This window comes from Rattus norvegicus, chromosome 13, assembly GCF_021556685.1.
Source record: "Rattus norvegicus strain SHRSP/BbbUtx chromosome 13, alternate assembly SHRSP_T2T, whole genome shotgun sequence".
NCBI classification, from domain to species: Eukaryota; Metazoa; Chordata; class Mammalia; order Rodentia; family Muridae; genus Rattus; species Rattus norvegicus.
The window spans coordinates 77,754,552-77,775,256 of record NC_141546.1 but is presented as its reverse complement, the minus strand read 5'-3'; the positions used below and the strand labels follow the sequence as shown (position 1 = coordinate 77,775,256).

Here is a 20,705-nt window from a genome sequence, read left to right as displayed (position 1 = left end):
TTAGATTGAGAGGAGAAACACCTCCTCTGTCTTTAAGTCCTCCCTGGCAGTCACCTCTTCTCCTCCATTGGTGACCAGCTCTAGCCTTGGCAGAATGCCAGGGCGGAACCCAGAAGGCAGTGCTGTGGCACCTGTGGTGACCACAAGTGTCTTGGCTCTTAGTCCCAACCACACCCTTCCAGCTGCTGTGAAGTTTTCTGGGATGTCCCAAACCAATCTGAGTATCCTTGATATGATTTTTTAGAGAGAGAGAGAGAGAGAGAGAGAGAGGCAGACAGAGAGAGAGAGAGAGAGAGAGAGAGAGAGAGAGAGTTTTCCAAGGCCACCCTCTCCTCTCCTGTCTGCTCTGGGATTGGAGCCTGGAGGATGGAGGCAAGCCAGTTCAGAATACAAGACTCTGCCCACCGAAGGGTCTGGTTTCAGCCACTCTGCCAGAAACTACAATTGCGTTAAAGACCACAAGTGAGTGAACAGAGAGCCAGCTCCGGCCAAGGGGTGGGGACATAGCCCAGCTCAGGGGTTAACTCAATGACCTGTCCGTTTTCTTTCTCACATTGACACACCACAGATAGTCTACCGGGACTCAAATGAGAAAATCCCTTAAACTCCCAAATTCTTTTCCTGGTTTGTTGAGTAGCCAAGACTTGGGTGGGGCTTTTGTGAATATAAAAAAAACCCGCTCTCCCGTTTTTTCCCTCCACAGAAAAACATGGTGAAGCGAGTTGCAATTGTGGGAGCTGGGGTCAGTGGCCTGGCCTCCATCAAGTGCTGCCTGGAAGAAGGACTAGAACCCACCTGCTTCGAGAGAAGCTGTGACTTGGGAGGACTTTGGAGATTCACGGTAAGTAGGTGATTCCCAAAATTTTATCTGTCTATGAGAAAGAGCTTTGACAAGATTGGAAAGGTCTGCCTAGTGGAGACCTAATTTAGGGGGACCTCAGAATTGTAAAAAGGTAAAAAGACCCCAGAAAAGTAAAAAGAGACAGGGGCTGAGCTCTAGGGGGTGGGGGGTGCCAACAGCCTTATAACTGTCTAGGGAGAAGAGGAAGAAATACCCCCAAAGTAACCCACAAAACAGAGAGGAAAAAGCAATGCCTAGGTCTGACCAGGAAAGGACAGGATAAGTAAGGGTGCAGGATCCGGAGCGGGGATCTGCACAGAACAGAGGCTGTAGCGAGAATTTCAGCCTCTACTCACAAAACTGAGCTGCCTCTAGTCACACAGTTTCCTGGCCCCTCTTCGGCTGGGACACGGTGACCGGTGATACCGGGTTTGGTGAAGCAGCAGGAGTCTCATAACCAGAGATCCTGCAGCCTGAACAAAGGTCGTCCACACCAGGCACAAGCTGTCGTAGAGAAGAGAACTATAGAAGCCTTTGGGATCTCAGTGGGGTGATGGTGTGAAATGGTCCAGGGTCTGGAAAGCCCACCCTTGGCTGGCCAGGAGCCCCGGTGGGGATCACCGCAGTCCTGATGCATGCCAATGACACCCCAAAGCCAAGAGAGAGAGCGTGTTCTTTGGGCTCCAGCACTCAGTCTGGAAAGAGCTTTTTTGCTGTTTTTGTTTTGGGGTTTTGTTTAGTTTTGTTTTGTTTTTTAACTCTCCACCGCTTCAAGGAGAAAACATTTCCCACGAACTTTAGGCAAGCTGTCAGGAGCTGGGGAAAGGAGCAAGCGTCAGACAGCCTGGCCTGAGAGCCCCTGGGAAACAATCCCCATTGACAGAAGCCGGGAACTTGGAACTGAAATAAAGTAATTTTTTTTTCTAAACTAGGGAGTAAAACTTCAGAGAAGCCACTGTTGCCAGTTTAGGCAAAGTCCTCCAGTGCAGGCAGGCGTGGCTCACACAAAAATGCGTATCTTAACGTGCTCGACTACCACACATGATCTTCGATGTCGAGAAAATTTCCACAGGGGTCTAATGAAGGAGCACGCCCGCCCTCGTGTTTCAAACTGCATCTGTTCTGACAGGGTGCCAGAACCTTTGTATGTGCCAAAACTCCTCGTCCACATTCATTGTAGGCATCACTAATCAGTTGGCTTTTCTATAGTGATCCTGAGTACATCTGATTAGCAAAGGTTGAGAATTGGCACAGAAAAAAAAAAAGTTGCATCAAATTCCATTATTTAGCTAAGGTAAATTTCAGTCAAAACAAAAAGCGAGTCCAAAGATCAAACGCTGTACTTAGCTTCTTGAGACACTAGAAAAAAAAAAAAAAGGCTCACTAGGGTCACAGTCATGCAACTATTAACCCTAAAATTCACTTAAATTCACTTATGCAAAAAATCAAGAGAAATCAGTCATGATCCAGCTGTGCCCCGCTAATGGAAGCAGATCGAACAGCTACACAAAGAGCACTGTAGGGGACACAGAACTGAGACAGCCCCCCCCCCCCACTTTTCTGGAAAACTACTGGCGGAAAAAAGTCTAGGGGTCTTACAAGTCACAAACAGCCCTGTAGGTGAGGGAAGGATTACAGCCACTGCTGGGAAACGAGAAAGGCTGTGCAGAATGGACAGAATGGGTGTCGGAAGAGTCCAATAAACAGACGAGAGCATGCTCAGAAAATATAAAGGTCACTTATTGGTGCGTCCGAGAGGAGCGACTCTCGGTGCGTGGGATGCTTCTGCGAGGAGCGACAAACGGCAAACAAAGAGATGAATGTCTGCGCAACTTCAATAGCAAGGCAGGCGAGCAAAATTTAGAAAAGTCTTTGCTAGTGCGGGCCCCGCAGCAGCTGTTGCTGTTGCTCTATTTGAATATATGCACGACAGGAAGGCCCCGAGATGGCTGTGACTGAAGACTGAGAGTCCCTAGTTGAAGGAAAAGAACGCGAGGGTTTGTCTCGCCACTAACAGAGAATATTGCTTTTATAGAATTTGGCTGTAGGAAGGGAACTTGGGAAGTAGTCTTTTAAGTAAAACCATACCAGCATTGTCTAAGGAAGATTAACAGGACTGGCTGACACACATCCTGCTTCTTCCTTCACACCCCGGGACAGCTGTCAGGGCTTACACCATCCACAGGATGATGCTCTTCTGTAGGTGTACCAAGGTCTTCACATCCATCCTTTCTTTCACTCAGCAAATGTTTATCCATAGCCTACTAGACAGTTTCCCACCATTTTTATTTTCAGTAAGGGGAAAGTTGGAGATTAAAAATAGACCATTCTTCAGCTGTTGCTTCCCTAAACTGAGTTAACTTAAAAAAAAACATTTAATGTATTAGTGTGTGAGCACGCGTGTGGCATGGATAAGTGTGGGCACATGCATGCAAAGGTCAGAGCATGCCTTTGTGAAATCAGTTCTCTCCTTTCACCTTTACATGGGTTCCAGGAATCAGACTCAGGTCACCACACTTGAGCACTGCCATCTCTCTGGCCCCTACAGTCTTTTTTTTTTTTTTTAAGTCTTAGTTCTAAAACGTCATAGTCTTGGTGGGTTTCCTTTTATTCATGTATTCTAATGATATTTGTTGAATTTCTGTTACCCATGAAGCAGTACGCTAGGCAGAGCCCGCTCCTCATACAGCTGAGATTCTTGACTACAACAGAGTTTCCTCAAAGGTGTCTACAGCCCATCTCCACACAGCAGCAAGCCAGGCCCTGTCCTTCACAGAGAGTAACTCTCACAAAGAAGCAGTGTGTGATATGGTGATGCCTCTCTCTCTCTCTCTCTCTCCCTCTCTCTCTCTCAGGACTGAACCCAGGACCTTGAACATGCTAGTCATGCATTCTTTCACTAAGCACATCCCAAGCCTCTGAATATTTTTTTCTATTTATTTATTTTTCTTGATCTTTATTAAATTGGGTATTTCCTATTTTACATTTCAATTATTACCTTTCCTGGTTTCCGGGCCAACATCCCCCCTAACCCCTCCCCCTCCCCTTCTATATAGGTGTTCCCCTCCCCATCCTCCCCCCATTGCCGCCCTCCCCACAACAATCACATTCACTGGGGGTTCAGTCTTAGCAGGACCAAGGGCTTCCCCTTCCACTGGTGCTCTTACTAGGATATGCATTGCTACCTATGAGGTAGGAGTCCAGGGTCAGTCCATGTATAGTCTTTGGGTAGTGGCTTAGTCCCTGGAAGCTCTGGTTGCTTGGCATTGTTGTTCATATGGGGTCTCGAGCCCCTTTAAGCTCTTCCAGTCCTTTCTCTGATTCCTTCAACTGGGGTCCCGTTCTCAGTTCAGTGGCTTGCTGCTGGCATTCGCCTATGTATTTGCTGTATTCTGGCTGTGTCTCTCAGGAGAGATCTACATCCAGTTCCTGTCAGCCTGCACTTCTTTGCTTCATCCATCTTGTCTAGTTTAGTGGCTGTATATGTATGGGCCACATGTGGGGCAGGCTCTGAATGGGTGTTCCTTCAGCCTCTGTTCTAAACTTTGCCTCCCTATTCCCTCCCAAGGGTATTTTGTTCCCCTTTTAAAGAAGGAGTGAAGCATCCGCATTTTGGTCATCCTTCTTGAGTTTCATGTGTTCTGTGCATCGGTAATTCGAGCATTTGGGCTAATATCCACTTATCAATGAATGCATACCATGTGTGTTTTTCTGTGATTGGGTTACCTCACTCAGGATGATATTTTCCAGTTCCCTCTATTTGCCTATGAATTTCATAAAGTCATTGTTTTTGGTAAAGTAATATTCCATTGTGTAGATGTACCACACTTTCTGTATCCATTCCTCTATTGAAGGGTATCTGGGTTCTTTCCAGCTTCTGGCTATTATAAATAAGGCTGCTATGAACATAGTGGAGCATGTGTCTTTGTTATATGTTGGGGCATCTTTTGGGTATATACCCAAGAGAGGTATAGCTGGGTCCTCATTTTCTGTCCAATTTTCTGAGGAACCTCCAGAATGGTTGTACCAGTCTGCAATCCCACCAACAATGGAGGAGTGTTCCTCTTTCTCCAGATCCTCGCCAGCATCTGCTGTCGATGGAGTTTTTTATTTTAGCCATTCTGACTGGTGTGAGGTGGAATCTCAGGGTTGTTTTGATTTGCATTTCCCTTATGACTAAAAATGTTGAACATTTCTTTAGGTGCTTCTCAGCTATATGGCATTCCTCAGCTGTGAATTCTTTGTTTAGTTCTGAACTCCATTTTTTTTTCTTTTTTCTTTTTTTCGGAGCTGGGGACCGAACTCAGGGTCTTGCAGTTGCTAAGCAAGCGCTCTACCACTGAGCTAAATCCCCAACCCCTGAACTCCATTTTTAATAGGGTTATTTGTCTCCCTGCCATCTAACTTCGTGAGTTCTTTGTATATTTTGGATATGAGCCCTCTCTCAGTTGTAGGATTGGTAAAGATCTTTTCCCAATCCGTTGGTTGCTGTTTTGTCCTAACAACGGTGTCCTTTGCCTTACAGAAGCTTTGCAGTTTTATGAGATCCCATTTGTCGATTCTTGATCTTAGAGCATAAGCCATTGGTGTTTTGTTCAGGAAATTTTCTCCAGTGCCCATGTGTTCGAGACTCTTCCCCACTTTTTCTTCTATTAGTTTGAGTGTATTTGGTTTGATGTGGAGGTCCTTGATCCACTTGGACTTAAGCTTTGTACAGGGTGATAAGAATGGATCGATCTGCATTCTTCTACATGCTGACCTCCAGTTGAACCAGCACCAGTTGCTGAAAATGCTATCTTTTTTCCATTTGATGGTTTTGGCTCCTTTGTCAAAAATCAAGTGACCATAGGTGTATGGATTCATTTCTGGGTCTTCAATTCTATTCCACGGGTCTATCTGTCTGTCTCTGTACCAATACCATGCAGTTTTAATCACTATTGCTCTGTAATACTGCTTGAGTTCAGGGATAGTGATTCCCCCTGAAGTCCTTTTATTGTTGAGAATAGTTTTAGCTATCCTGGGTTTTTTGTTATTCCAGATGAATTTGATAATTGTTCTGTCTAACTCTATGAAGAATTGGATTGGTATTTTGATGGGGATTGCATTGAATCTGTAGATCACTTTTAGTAAAATGGCCATTTTTACTATATTAATCCTGCCAATCCATGAGCATGGGAGATCTTTCCATCTTCTGAGATCTTCTTCAATTTCTTTCTTCGCCTCTGAATATCTTAATACAAAAGAAACAAAGAGATATTTTTTCTTGATGAACAAATATATGCCGATGGAGAAAAGCCTTTAGTTGGGAAAATTTTTTGGTGGAATTTTGTTTGTTTTGTTGTTTTTGCCGTTTTCAGAAAAAATGTCTATTACCCAGGCTAGTTTTCAACTCAGCCTTCAATTTCTGATCCCCCTGACTCCACCTCCCAAATGCTGGAATTACAGACATGTGCTAACAGGTCCAGTTTTATGGGGTGGAGATCAAACTCAAGGCTTCGTGCATGTTAGGAAAGCACTCCATCGCCTGAGCTGCGTCTCCTGCTCCACTAGTTAGGAATTTTAATACCATCTTTTTTGTGATATATGTACATTTAATTATTTTTAAAAGATATGTAAAATAAAGGTATCAAATTAATTAAAATATGATTACAAAAAATTTCCTTATATTTTGACTTTACACCTTGTGGGGGTATTTTTCTCATTTTTATTGTACTTTAAGTATTTCATGTAATTTATTTTAATCATATTCACCCCTCTCCTCCAACTCCTTCCTGATCTAATCAAGTCCAATTTGTACTGTCCATATACTCTTGAATGTGTGACCTCCTATGATCAATGTACCAGGGACTATACCTTTAAAAAAAATAAACCTGACTCTCTTCCTTCCCCCCCTCCCCTCTTGTCTCCCTTCTCCACTTCTCCGTCCCCCTCCCCCCTTCCCCTCCCTCTCTCCTTCCCAGTTCCCCTCCCAGTAGCTCCTCTCCTGGGAATTGCACTTCCTGTTCACCTTTTCTGTCTATGCTGGAACTTTTCTGGTCTGAGCCTGTGTGGGTTTTGCACATATTGTCACACCACCTGTGAGTACATAAATGCAGCTGTCTTTTTGTGTCTTGTAAACACTACTCCTGGCTTTTGCAGTATTTCCACCTTTTTCCTACCATAAGCCCTGAGAACCTTGAGTAGGGGTTGTGATATAAATCTACCATTGAGGGGTAAGCATTTTTTAGTCTTTAGGGCTGGTCCTTGACTCTATAAGGTACCAAATACTTAAATACAACCAGAAAGTGGTTGTTACCACCCTGATGTTTACACCATTGCTGTATCACACACTGGTTTATAGTTGGGAAAGACTTGTGATTACTTTTCTCCTCCAATTGTATGCATAGTACCTTCCAGCACTGTGAAATCTTGCCCACAGGAATGAAGCTTCTAGGTCAGTACCAGTTTGATTTCTCTATGTTCTGTGACTCGAGTATGTGGTGTTTTCATCAATGGGGGTCTCACTGACAAGTTCTGGAGAGGGACCTAGAGTACTAGCAATGGCAGTAATGTTTGTGGGTCTGTGTGTCCACAGTGGGGAAAAAAACGGTTCAAAGGGAATGGCCCACTTCTGGCACTGGGCTTTTGTTTTGGGGTTTCTTTGTTTGTTGGTTGGTTGATTGGTTGGTTAGTTGGTTTTGGTAAGACTGTGGAGTCTAGTAGGGGCATTGTCCCCTCATTATAGAGTAACTCTTCTAATGTTACAGTAGCAAGTTTTCGAAAAGTCTTTAACCCTATCCACCCTTCCTTATATTTCCAACCCTATCCTTCCCACACACCCACCCCCCCAATTTAATGGATCCTGTTTCATTGTCAGCCTTTAACCCTTTATACCACTGCGTTCTACTTACCCTCTCTTTAAAACCATACCACCATGGTCCCTACCTCATTTCCTTACTCATTTCCTTACTAATTTCCACATGAAATACATATATTTGAAGATTAAAAGCAAACATATAAGACTCTGAGTCTGGGTTACCTCAGAATAAGTGTTTCCAGCTCCATCCATGTAGTTGTGAATGCCATAGTTTTGTTTAAGAACTGAATTCCATAGAGTAAATGTATCACATTTTCATTTTCCACTCCTCAGTTGATTGGCATCTTGTCCATTTCCACTTCCTGGCTAATATGACTCAGGCATCAGTGAGTATAGATGCTGGAATCCTTTGGTTACATGCCCAAGGGTGGTACAGGTGGATACTTGCTGAACCTATTTCTATCGTTTTGAGGACCCCCTACACTGATTCCCATAGTGTCTGCCCCAGCTTGCATTGCCACTAACAATCAGTATATGTTCCTCTTTTCCCCACATATGTGCCTGCATTTTTTGTCATCTGTTTTATTTTTGTTTTCAATAGTAGCCATTTTGACTGATGTCTGATGGAATGTAAGAGTTGTATTAATTTTCATTTCCTTGATGCCTAAGGTTGTTGACCATTTTTTAAAATGTTCCTCAGATATTTATATTTTCCCCTTTGGTAAATTCTCTGTTTAGTTCCAGGCCCCTCCCCTTTTTTGCTTTTATTATATTTTTGTTATTTCAAACAATTTTTATACATAAATATATTTTGATCGCATTCTTCTCCTCTCCAGAGTCCTTTCAGATCTTCTCTCCCTCCCTACCCACCCAACTTTAAGTTCTTTCTTCAAATGAGATAAGAAAGACCTTTGACCCACAGCCCTTCGGTCAGCAGCTCTCCTGAAGTGTCTCCCCGATACCACAGCTAATCGTTAACTTTAACAAAAGCTTAGCAAAGCTGTTCCAGGCACCTTTGACACTACCATTTCCATTCAGCCAGAGGATGCATACAACTGTCCCTCCATACAGATGGAAAAATGGAGACAGGGAGAATGTAAGAGATTTCCAAAGATCGCCCAATAAAAAGAAAGACCTCAAATGTGGGTCTAGGCAGTCTGCTCCTGTGCTGTGGAAACATGCCATGCAGTTCTACTGTTTCACAATTCAAAAGTCAGGCAAACCCTGACTTGTGCACAGTCCTACTAAGTGCCCAAATGGATGGTGGTGGCAATCCCACTGTGCTGCCAAATCAAAGAGGACCAGACACCTTAAACCCTCCCATTCCTTCTCTGTCCCTTTCTCCAAAGCCATTTCCCCCCATTCCCTTTCATCCATTTTCTCACTTAATGAGAACTAAACTGTTCCCCTAAGTGACCTCCACCAATTCTCAGCAGGCATATCTGCCCACAGTGAAGAGGTACACAAGATTTGCTGACACTGCTTAGGATCAAGGGGTGCAGGATGGGGATGGGGTTGTCTGGGGACAGGTCCAGAGGGTCTGGAAATCACTGGGAACAAGTGTGGAGTCATTGAGGTAAATTCTGGAAGGAGTGGTCCAAGACCACGGTTAGCATCGAGAGGTAACACAAACCCTTACTTACTACACATGTGTTCAATGCTCAAGCCCTGATGTTTACACAGGAGAAGCGATGGTAGGGAGGAAAGAAAGAACAGAGCAGAACCCACCTTGGATTCTGCCCTAAAGCTTAAGCTGCCCCTCGGTGGACAACATCTGTGATAGATTATTTCACAACAGGCCTTAGTGTTTCCTGGAAACTTCTCTTTCGGCCTTTACAAGCATTTTCTAAGTTTTGCAAAATAGAGGGCTTCTCTACCCCCACCCTTCTAGTTCTGTTTGTTTGCTCACTGGCAGTAAGAGTTTGTAGAATACAGGGTAGCTTGGTCTATTTGGTTCCCAGGGGCCCTCATTACTCTCTGATGTGTAAACACACTGATATAATACTGTAACTTCAGATTTTGTGAAAATTCTCAACTGATGTTCTCTCTCTCTCTCTCTCTCTCTCTCTCTCTCTCTCTCTCTCTCTCTCTCTCTCTCAACAATAATATAGTTGTGAAGTTCTTGGAAGCCAGAGAAGCATGAGAGAATTTGGACCTTTCACAAATTGATCCCCAAATGTTTCCAATGTTTTATTCTGCTGAAAATGCAGCTTCTCCTCTAGGGAATTTGTCTGCACGCCTCATGACTTCAGCTCTTCATAGTGGCTGTTCTTAGTCCTGTAGCTCACAGGGACACTCACTACTGTTTGGAGGAAATCGAACCAACTTTATATTTGCCACCCATGCTCACTGTCACCTTCGGGGGTCTTCCTAAATGCATGTAAATACAGACTGTTTCTAATCGTTTAGACAGTGCGAAGGTATGCTGGTTGAAATGGAAGACTTTAAAGCCTTATCAGTTCAAGGTATTCTGTTTAAAAACTGGTATCCAAATGAAGCAGATGGTATTAATAATATTTTTAAAATATAGTTCTCTCTGTGTGTCTCTGTGTCTCTGTCTCTGTCTCTCTCTCTCTCTCCAACCCTCCCTCACTCCCTCTCAAGTTGATAGCCTTTTCTATTATTGTTGCATATATAATATGCAATATCTAAGTATACAAATACAACCTGTTATGCTCATTTAGTGTGGCTTTTGCTTTGTCTTGAGTAATCAGTTAAGGGCCTGGGCCCTGGGCGATGCTAACTCTCCCTCTCTCAGCAGTATCAGTTGCCTGCAGTTCTCTCTCCTTCTGCGTTAGCAGGTCTATGAAGATTATCATTCAGGTCTTGTTTTAGGCAGCTAAAGTGAAGCAGTCAGGTGCAAGATCACATGCCAGTTTACAATCAACTCATTATGAGCAGAAGCACTGACTTTTAATCATATTTAATATTATGTATGAATGATATACACTTTGTCCATACTTAGATTCATGTACTTTATGGGAACGGAATGAACCTACCCATATGAAAGGTTCATGTTCCCCCCTATTCACATGAACAAAATAACTTTTTTGTTCTGGAAAAAGAAACTCTGTGTGTGTGTGTGTGTGTGTGTGTGTGTGTGTGTGTGTGTGTGTATTACAATACTAAGAAATTTCCCTTTGAAATCAATACAATCCTCCACAATAGTACCCGAAAGACAGAGGCAACATATGGTCAAAGGATTAGCACAATTGACCACTGGATCTTGCAGTAGTTATGTAATATGTTGCTGCTACTGAGTCCAAACTGAGGTAGGAAATTGGTTAGTGTCATTCCCATAGTTGTCCAGTCTTGAAACTGACCTTTCTTCTCCCTGACTAAATTATTCTCATAATCCTGTACAATTTGTCTTCCAAGTGCCCACTCTCTTGGTTCCAACTGCCATTATCTCTGTGTGGGCCCTCAGTAGCCCTCAAGAAGATTTGTGTCTTAGGCTCATAAGTCAAATTCCTTCATCATCAACCTCCGATCCCATAATTTCTGATACATCTTTAATAGAACCAAAACTATATTTTCAAAGTTTACTGTGAATCACCATGAACTTCCTATAAAAATCCAAAAGACCTTAATTATTTTATACAGAGCCTTCACAATTTAAATTCTGTTCCTCCATATTGCTCCAAGAGTAATCCACAAAGCCCAAGTACCTAGCAACTCTTGTTTATCCAAGCCTGCATCCAGGGTTTGGCCTATGTGTTTCTATACGTTGCTGTAATGCTGCATACATGTGAGCTCATCCCAAACTTATTTGGTGCCATGTTGCGACTGAAATAGTGATGGTGGTCAAGTAGTCTACACTATACCCAATGTTGGTCACTTCCCAGATGCCAATCCTATGTTAAAAGTGATGGGTAGCATATATTATCTTGATTACCTTAAAGTCAATCAATGTTTGAGACTTAAACCTGCTAACATCCATTGTGTGTATGTGCCTGTGCCTGTGCGTGTGCACGCGTGCTCATGAATGTGCACTGTTTCTACAGGAACATGTTGAAGAAGGAAGAGCCAGCCTTTACAACTCAGTGGTTTCTAACAGCAGCAAGGAGATGTCTTGTTACTCCGATTTCCCTTTTCCAGAAGACTACCCAAACTTTGTGCCAAATTCTCTGTTCCTGGAATATCTCCAGCTGTATGCAACCCAGTTCAACCTTCTGAGATGCATCTATTTCAACGTAAGTTGTGAACACCAATTAGCAGTCGGGACATTTTCCTTTCCTTGTGTCCTCTTACCTCTCTCTAGCACAGCCCTGACTGAGTTCTGTAGACAAGCTGTGGAGCAGGTAAGAATAATGAGGCCTTTGCACAAGACAGTATTGCTACTACAGATGTAGAGGCCTGAGAGGCATTTCACATATTATAAACCAAACAGTAGTGGAAAGGACCTAAGAAACCCAATCTCTCTGAATTTTTTTAAAAGCGACTTTTGCTTTTATTTGTTGGTTTTGTTTGTTTTGTTTTTTCCGGAGCTGAGGACCGAACACAGGGCCTTGTGCTGGCTAGGCAAGCGCTCTACCACTGAGCTAAATCCCCAACCCCTGTGATTTTTGCTTTTAAGATCGGTTATTTGAACCTTAGGTCGCTCCCAAATAATCCAGGCCATGAGGTTAGCGTCCAGTCTCTAGAGGTGGGAATACTTCAGAAATGTTTTCTCTAAGACCTTTTATAAGGTTAAATATTTTTGTTTACAATGATATACAATCCTTGTCTCTATTAAAGAATGACTGTTAAAGAGTGTTCTCTATGAAAAACAAGATTTCACAACAGAAAGGATAGTTTCCAAGCCTCATCAGAAGCCTGGAATAATATTGAAATGTATAGTGTTTACCTAGCATGCCACATGTGAAGACCTTGATTTAATCCCCAACACACAATCAATAAATCAAAACATAATGCTCATTTGCATATGTGTAATCAATAAAAAAATAGATTATTTGAACCTTGAACTACTCCCAAGGTTCTATCTCTTCCAGCTGGAATTTGAGTGAATCACTCATAGTCTTTGGGTTTTACTTTTCCAAACATAGAAGCCTTCTATCCAGTGCATCTTGTTTGATTTGGTAGCCTGATTAGGATCCTAGGGTTCTGTTCATTATGTATGATTAGTTTCTCTGTTCTACATCCTTTAAAATGTCCACTAGTGTATCAACCACCAAGCCCTTAAAGGAAATCTGATGGCTGCTAATCGTGTCTGTGATTTTCTTTTCAGACCAAAGTGTGCAGTATAACAAAACGCCCAGATTTCGCTGTCTCTGGACAATGGGAAGTGGTCACTGTCTGTCAAGGGAAGCAAAGCTCAGACACCTTTGATGCTGTCATGGTCTGCACTGGGTTTCTAACTAACCCACATCTGCCCCTGGATTCCTTTCCAGGTACAGAATTTTCTGCAAATTATTTTGAATTGTCTCAAGGGACCTATCCTGATACCTGGTTAGTCTCAGAATGAATCCTTACGAATTGTCCATTAAATAGTTAAAATTGTGTTGTAACAGTTTTTTTTTTCCAAGCAGAGATTTTCCTAGTCAGACAGTTTTGGGCTTTCAAGCAAATTATGAATGCAGGCAAGAATAATGGATAAGGCGTGTTATGCTTCGCTGAGGTTCACTGTTCCTCCTTAAGTGACAGGACGTACTTAGTCTTCTGAAATGTGGGTGCTTATGCAAGCCACCTCAGCAGCTGCTTCTCGTTGCTAAATTTGTGTTTAAAGGACACAAAGAACAGTGTTGGGATAACAGAATGAGAAACCTGGTTTGTGCTTGCTGGCTGGCTTGCTGGCTGGCTTGCTTGCTTGCCTCCCTCAGAGTGGAAAAATGAGAACTTCCTGGCACTGGAACAACTGGGAAATGAGTCTTACGATACAAGCTAAGATATTGTCAGGTCTCAGTTCCTGTACCTGGCTTTTGAAATCAGAGTTCATACTATTCTAATCCAAATTTCAGTAGTGTATCAACTCATGGAAATAGAAAATTTGCTGGCTTGAAAGCTTATTTCACCTACAATAACCTTTCCAAAGTTAGGACAAGGAAATATTTCTCATTTAGACATGGCCTAAGGGGACTCTTCCTCCTTACATGAAACTCATCTACTTCCCGTGGGCCTGGGTTCGCCCCAGAGCTAACTCAGCCCAGATCAGACTAGGATAAGTATAACCTGAAAACTGCCCTACAACAGAAAGTCTAATTTGAACCATGGTAGACATCTTCCCAACGCAGGAAGCTTTGCCAAGCAATCCAAGCCTGGGCCACCAAGAATGCTCAGCAAGAAAAGGTGCTTTCTACAGAGCCTGATGATCTGAGTTCAATACCCAGGTTCCAGATAGAAGAAACTACAACACAAGTTGTCCTCTGACCTCTATACCCATGTGATGTCACCTTAGTGTACACACACACACACACACATACACACACACACACACACACACACACACACACACACACACACACACACACACACTAAAACAAGCAAAGATCCCTAAACTTCTACTTGAACACATTCAGTAATGGACTCCAATCAGCCCTCTGGAGACATAACACTTCCAGTTCTTGCCTACAGATCAAAGCCTTGCAAAGCCACCTAGCCACTCAAAACTCTCTAAAGGAGCTCTTGGTATAAAATCTACCCCCAAGAACTCATAAAGTTCCATAGGATCAAAAAAACTCAGTACTCACGGTACATTCCAGTAAGTGCTGATAACACTAAAGTGGATACATGTACCTCTCGTTAAAGGCCATGAATAGGGTTTTATGGAGTTTGGTGGAGGAATCACAGTCTACATAAAAGCCAAAATAATAGCAGTACTCAAAACTCAGAGATGCATATGGTCCTGGATCTACCCTGGAAGCCGCACCAGAAGTCAGGTCAGGTTAAGACAGAACAGACCGAAGGCATGCAAGCCACCATGCTTGGTTTGAACTGGTCAAGCTGTCAATCTGAAATGCACAAGCTAAACCACATGGCTCCCCAGCTAATAGTCTTTGGCCTCTTCCCTCTCCTTTCCAAGCCTCTGGGAGTGGAGAGTTGCCAACAGATTGAGAAACTCAGATTACTTTACCCAAATGGGTGTGTCACACAATCAAGTGAAGAGGACTGTCCAAAGCCTACAGACATTAATACCATTCTCACTGGGCGCTACCAGTTTGAAAGCACTGGCTCCATGATTGCCAACGAGGCTCTGAGCTCTAAGACTGGTTCTGACTTTACATGGGTGCCTTACAACCATCTCCTCCCTGCTTTGGAGTGGTCTTGAACCATGACAAGAATTTAAGTTCAGTGAAGATATTCAAATTATGTATTTGAGGTTCTGAATGGAATTCCAAAGGCGGAGTTCTGAAGAGTCTTTGTAAAAATAATAATTATCACAATTAAATTGAGTATGACATTTCCCCCAAATAACTAGATTTATTTCTTTATTTACATAAATTGTGGCATTTAGTAGCACCACCATATTCACCTACTGTAAATTCTTACTCTGATCTCCTGTAAGAGGATGGAGTTGATCCGTAGGAGACTCACGCACATGGTGCCTCATGTTTGTCCATCTGCATCCCAAACGCCTGAGTTAGAGATATTGGGCAGTAGGTGATTTATGAACCTTAGCACAACTCTAAGTCTTTCCATTTTAAGTCTTTCCATTTGTTCTTTCCTTGAAAGGTCTCTGACTTATATGGCATTCCTGAACTGTGTTAAGAGTTAATACTAGAATTTGGTTAAAGAAAAAAATCTGCACCAAATAAGAAATGATCTTAATTGTGATTTAAGTTCTGGCCAGGATTCCTGCTAAAGTTTGAATGATTCAATGAGAACTACAGAGCCACCTGTTTGTAAGACAACCACTTCCTGAAATCACACGTGCTTAACCTGAGAACCTCGATGTCTTATCTTCCTTCGTTCTACAAAAGTCAGGGTCTCCAACTTCTGATTGCGTAACACATTCTTGAAAGGATTTTTTTCAAAAGTTTTCTGTTTGCATTTGATGTCTCAATGGGATTTGGCAACAACTGCCTATCTAGTGAGCCCAGGAGATATGACCCTATGTCACCCACACAACCCCTTTTTTATGTGAGCCAACTCTGACTCAGTGGACTCAGCCTGACCTGTGGACTGTCGGCAAACATCTGCATTGTATCAGAACCTTTGTGAACAAGGTCCATGGTTCATTGATATCATTCCTCTATATCATCTAGCACAATCCCTGGCACATACCCAGGGTCCCCAGAGAGTCTGCTGAGTAAAATCACTGATTCACTTTGTTCTTGCGCCTGTTTACAAAAAGCTGCACAATATACACAATCACCTGGCAACCAGAACATTACCTTCCCACTGGCACCCATCAACCTTGACATGGTGATAGCCCCTCATACTTTTGTGCAGAATGTCTTATGTCACAGTATTTCAGCTTAGCAGTTAATCATTTAGTAAGTGAAACAAAACATCTGTCTAAAGAGATAATTGGTTCCCTTTGCCCATAATTAAAGTGATTAAAGATATAATTGCCAGATAACACTTTGTAAAGTCGTATGTTCATGCTTTAGGTTTTCTCAAACTAGAGTATCCTAGTATTAATAAAATCATGTGTGTGTGTACATATGTATTAACTAAATCATGTAAATAATAACTAAATCATCATGTTGCCAGGTGAAAAATATCTATGCTACACCCAACTGATGCTATAAGTTCTCTACGTGGTTTTGTTTTCTCTATAGGCATACAAACTTTTAAGGGGCAGTACTTCCACAGCCGGCAGTATAAACATCCAGACGTATTTAAGGACAAGCGAGTCCTTGTGGTTGGAATGGGAAATTCTGGTACAGACATTGCCGTGGAGGCCAGTCACTTAGCGAAAAAGGTATCACTCTTGATGTTACCTCATGTTACCTTCATCTTAACATGTATGTCTCATTAAACAGTGTTTGAGATTATAATGTTAAAAGACTAAATATGTCCAGCAGGAAACACATTCTGGGGGTACAGGGTCTCATAGCATCTCACTATGTCACCCAGGCTGGCGTAACCGTCCATCTGTAGATAAGGCTGACCTTGAATCCTTGTAAGGACTCTGCCTGCTTCCGCCTCCCAAGTCCTGGAATTATGTCACCAGATCCAGCTAACAACCGATTTTTGGGTTGATCTAAGACAAGGTCTCATGACATTCAGGCTAGCCTGGAACTTGCTGTCTGAGTGATGATGACCTTGAACCCCTATTGCCCCTGACACTCAAGTGCTACAATTACAGACATGCACAATCATGCCCACGTAAGTGTTTACTGTCGAATGCGCTACTGTGAATTCCAGTTGTCACCTTTCCTCCAAAACTAGCTTCTCTAACATTTAATTTTGTCACTTATCATTCGACCAGAGATGCTGCAAGTCACATGTTTTCTTCACTCAGTCCCAAGGGTCCCTCAGTCCTGGTACCTTCCTTGTTAACATCTCTCCTCTACCCTTCTCTTTCTTTAGTTACTGTCCTTCCAGGTCCCCACCACCTCACACTGACCCTGCTTCCTTGTGTCCTAAGAAGACTGTAGAAACAGTTAATATTTATATGGATTGCTCATTGCCAAATACTGCACTGGATGCCCCCTTGATCCATTACTTTGTCAACAAAACATACTGCTCATACCTCTCACTACAGACAGTAAACCAGGAATGAGAGAAGTAAGGAGCCAAAAGTCATGCCACTACCCAGTGTTAGAGCCAGTTCTCAGACCCAAGCCTCAAAGACTCAAAGTCTATGAGTGAGGAAACTCGGCCCTTCATTCTGACAGCCCCACACACAGTCCACTCTCCCATTCTTAACAAACCATGCAAACTCAAACCACGAACAGACAAACTCTCATATAAGCCACAGTGCTAGTTTTGCTTTCTAAAGCTGTGATAAACACACAACTAAAAGCAATTTAGGGGAGGGAATGGTTACTGGCTCATGTTTCCCAGTCCATCAGTGACAGAAGTCAAGAAGGGAGCCATAGAGGAGCACTGCTTACTGCCTCACTGACTCATGCACAGCCAGCTCTCTTATACACATATCCATCCAGAGATGCTGCTGCTGCCCACAATGGGCTAAGACCTCCCACATCGATCATCAATCAAGACAGACAAGACCACAGGCTAAATGAACCTAGACAGTTCTTTTTTTTTTTCCTCCATCTTTATTAAATTGGTATTTATTTACATTTCAATTGTTATTACCTTTCCCGGTTTCCAGGCCAACATCCCCCTAACCCCTCCCCTTCTGTATGGGTGTTCCCCTCCCCATCCTCCTCCCATTACTGCCATCCCCCCAACAATCACATTCACTGGGGGTTCAATCTTGGCAGGACCCAGGGATTCCCCTTCCACTGGTGCTCTTACTAGGATATTCATTGCTACCTATGTGGTTGGAGCCCAGGGTCAGTCCATGTATAGTCTTTGGGTAGTGGCTTAGTCCCTGGAAGCTCTGGTTGCTTGGCATTGTTGTTCTTATGGGGTCTCAAGCCCCTTCAAGCTCTTCCAGTCCTTTCTCTGATTCCTTCAACGGGGGTCCTATTCTCAATTCAGTGGTTTGCTGCTGGCATTCGCCTATGTATTTGCTGTATTCTGGCTGAGACAGTTCTTTAGTTGAGGTTTCCTCTTACCAGGTGCCTTGGTTGTATCCAGTTGACAATATAAACTCGCCTGCCTTCACATGGTGTTCTCAGTTTGAAAACCTAGTGACTCTCATTGTCTGAAAGAAAATAATAAATTGCACATGCACTAACCCCACCTCCTAGAGCACTCCGTAACCTGGGTCAAATCTGCCATTTGCATTCTTACTGAAGAGCTGCTTTTGACCTTTTCACTTCCTTGTCTTTAATTCCTCTTTGCCAGTCCACCCACCTCCTCCCACAATGACCTTTCTCTTATATTTTAAACTACATGTACACTTGGTACAAAGTGACCTTTCCCTACTCAGAATGCGCCAACGCTGTGCCAGGCCCAAACCAACAAAATCAAGATCCACTCTCATGGAACATGAAACTGTAAGGGAATCAGATGCCAGATAAACAATTATGAAAAAAGTATGAAGAAAGAGGATTGGGGTGTGTAGGTTTGAGATCCCCTCCTATTCCTTTAGAAAAATGAATTGATGAATGGTCCATTCACTAAAACATTGGTTAATTGATTTGAAGAAAATAAGCAATTTGATGACATTATTCTGAATAAAAAGAAAGGAACTCTTGAAATGAAACCTAGAAGGATCAGTTCCCACATGGGATAACATTGTTTCTTTTTCTAATTATCTAGAAATTCCTGTAATTAAAAAAATATGCTTTGACTTTCATCTTGTCATCTCTGAATTAAAAAAGAAATGTTCCCCTTGGTTTAAAGCAGAATTAGTGTCTACTCTTCTACATCATGACGCAGCCAATAGCTCACACATCAGAGCCTCTTACCACTTTTCCTGTGCTGTGTCCTCTGGTCTCTGAGGTTATAACGTTATACAAAAATAACAACATTGGCTGTAGCCTTCCTGCCCTGCTCTCATAGGAGAAAAAGCAATCTGTTCCATCTGTTCGTATCAGCAAAATAACAGATTTGGTAGCCAAATGTTTTGCTTTCTAAACAGTTATCCAGAAAATTACTTACTGTGTGGGTATCAAAACATTACCATCTTAGCTTAATCAGATAGCTGGTAAATGAAAATGTCCAAACAGCCAACGAGGCTGAGAGGAAAGGACAGCTGGAAGGAGGGAGGGAGGGAGGAAGGGAGGGAGGGAGGGAGGGAGGGAGGGAGGGAGGAAGGGAGGGAGAAGGAGGGAGGGAGAAGGAGGGAGGAAGGGAGGGAGGAGGGAGGAAGGAACTATTGAAATTAATACTTTAACGAATTTTGCTGCCAGTCAAAGTAGTACCTGTATTGATATCACCCTTATAGACAACTCCCAATTCCCACCATGCCCTGTTCTTGATGCCTACACCTACGGTGAGTGTATAAAATTACAGCCAACTGTTCGCTGCCGTCTCACATGAGAATCAAAGCTCCGTGCAAGTTGCTCTAGTATCCCAAACCCAGTAAACAATGGGTATTATTTAATAATAAAGCCTGTGGTGTTTTAATACTCTGTGTACTCGAAACTATTAGAAGAATCAAGGCCATCGTGTCGGGTGTGTAATTTTCACAATAGTAGGCGTTTCCAGTCTTCACTTCTTGAAACTCTTTGGTTGGTTCTAGGTGTTTCTCAGCACCACCGGAGGGGCGTGGGTGATCAGCCGAGTCTTTGATTCAGGGTACCCCTGGGACATGATATTCATGACGCGATTTCAGAACATGCTCAGAAATCTTCTCCCAACTCCAGTTGTGAGTTGGTTGATATCAAAGAAGATGAACAGCTGGTTCAACCACGTGAATTACGGTGTGGCTCCAGAAGACAGGTAAACCTAATTGACTGATGAAGGGTATGAGAAGAAGGACTCTTAACTTTTTCAGTAGTACCTACAAATGAGACAGTAGCTGTGATGAACATTAAAAAGACTTCATAAACAAGTTAACTCACTAAGAGGAGCTAACTAGCAAGTGCTCAGAGGGCAGGCTTCTGTATTTCACTTTGCCAACAGCTCTTTAAGGTAAGTATTACCATATTCTATTAGTGGAAAAACCAAGACACAAAGATGCTTGGACTAATCATTTTCCCTAGCTCTTGATTTCAGTCTAACCTTTAGTTAAAACCTACAGCCTATCCCATTAGCAAGAAACAAATGTCGGTTGGTCATTCATTAAGTTTAGACAGTTGTATTAGAATTTCCTAGAGGAACAAAGCTTATAGTTTTAATTTTTATACATAAAAAATATATGTATAATATATGTATACACACATGTGTGCACACAGACAAATATATGAAGATTTGTTAGAGTAGCTTTAGGACTCTGGTCCAGGTAATCTGACCACACTGTCTATTGGTGGAAAGGCCAAGAATATAGAAGTTGTTCAGTCCACACAGCTGGATGTCTTAGTCAGTCTTCAGAGTATGTCAGAAATCCAAAGAAGTAGGCTCTAATGCCAGAGATGGAATGAACATGCCAGACAGAACAAGGCA

The 20,705-nt window shown here is 42.7% G+C and overlaps 1 protein-coding gene across 4 annotated transcripts in view; it reads left to right on the top strand.

Annotated features, from left to right (window-relative positions):
* The window catches only part of Fmo1 (flavin containing dimethylaniline monoxygenase 1), a 32,140-nt gene that overhangs the window by 5,950 nt on the left and 5,485 nt on the right, over window positions 1-20,705 (top strand). The window contains exons 1-6 of one of the 4 annotated variants that reach the window (XM_087580061.1): window positions 44-462; window positions 704-841; window positions 11,642-11,830; window positions 12,865-13,027; window positions 16,358-16,500; window positions 19,843-20,042. In XM_087580061.1, coding sequence (XP_087436187.1) covers window positions 710-841; window positions 11,642-11,830; window positions 12,865-13,027; window positions 16,358-16,500; window positions 19,843-20,042 — 827 coding nt within the window. In that variant the 5' untranslated portion in view covers window positions 44-462; window positions 704-709. 4 annotated transcript variants of the gene reach the window in all.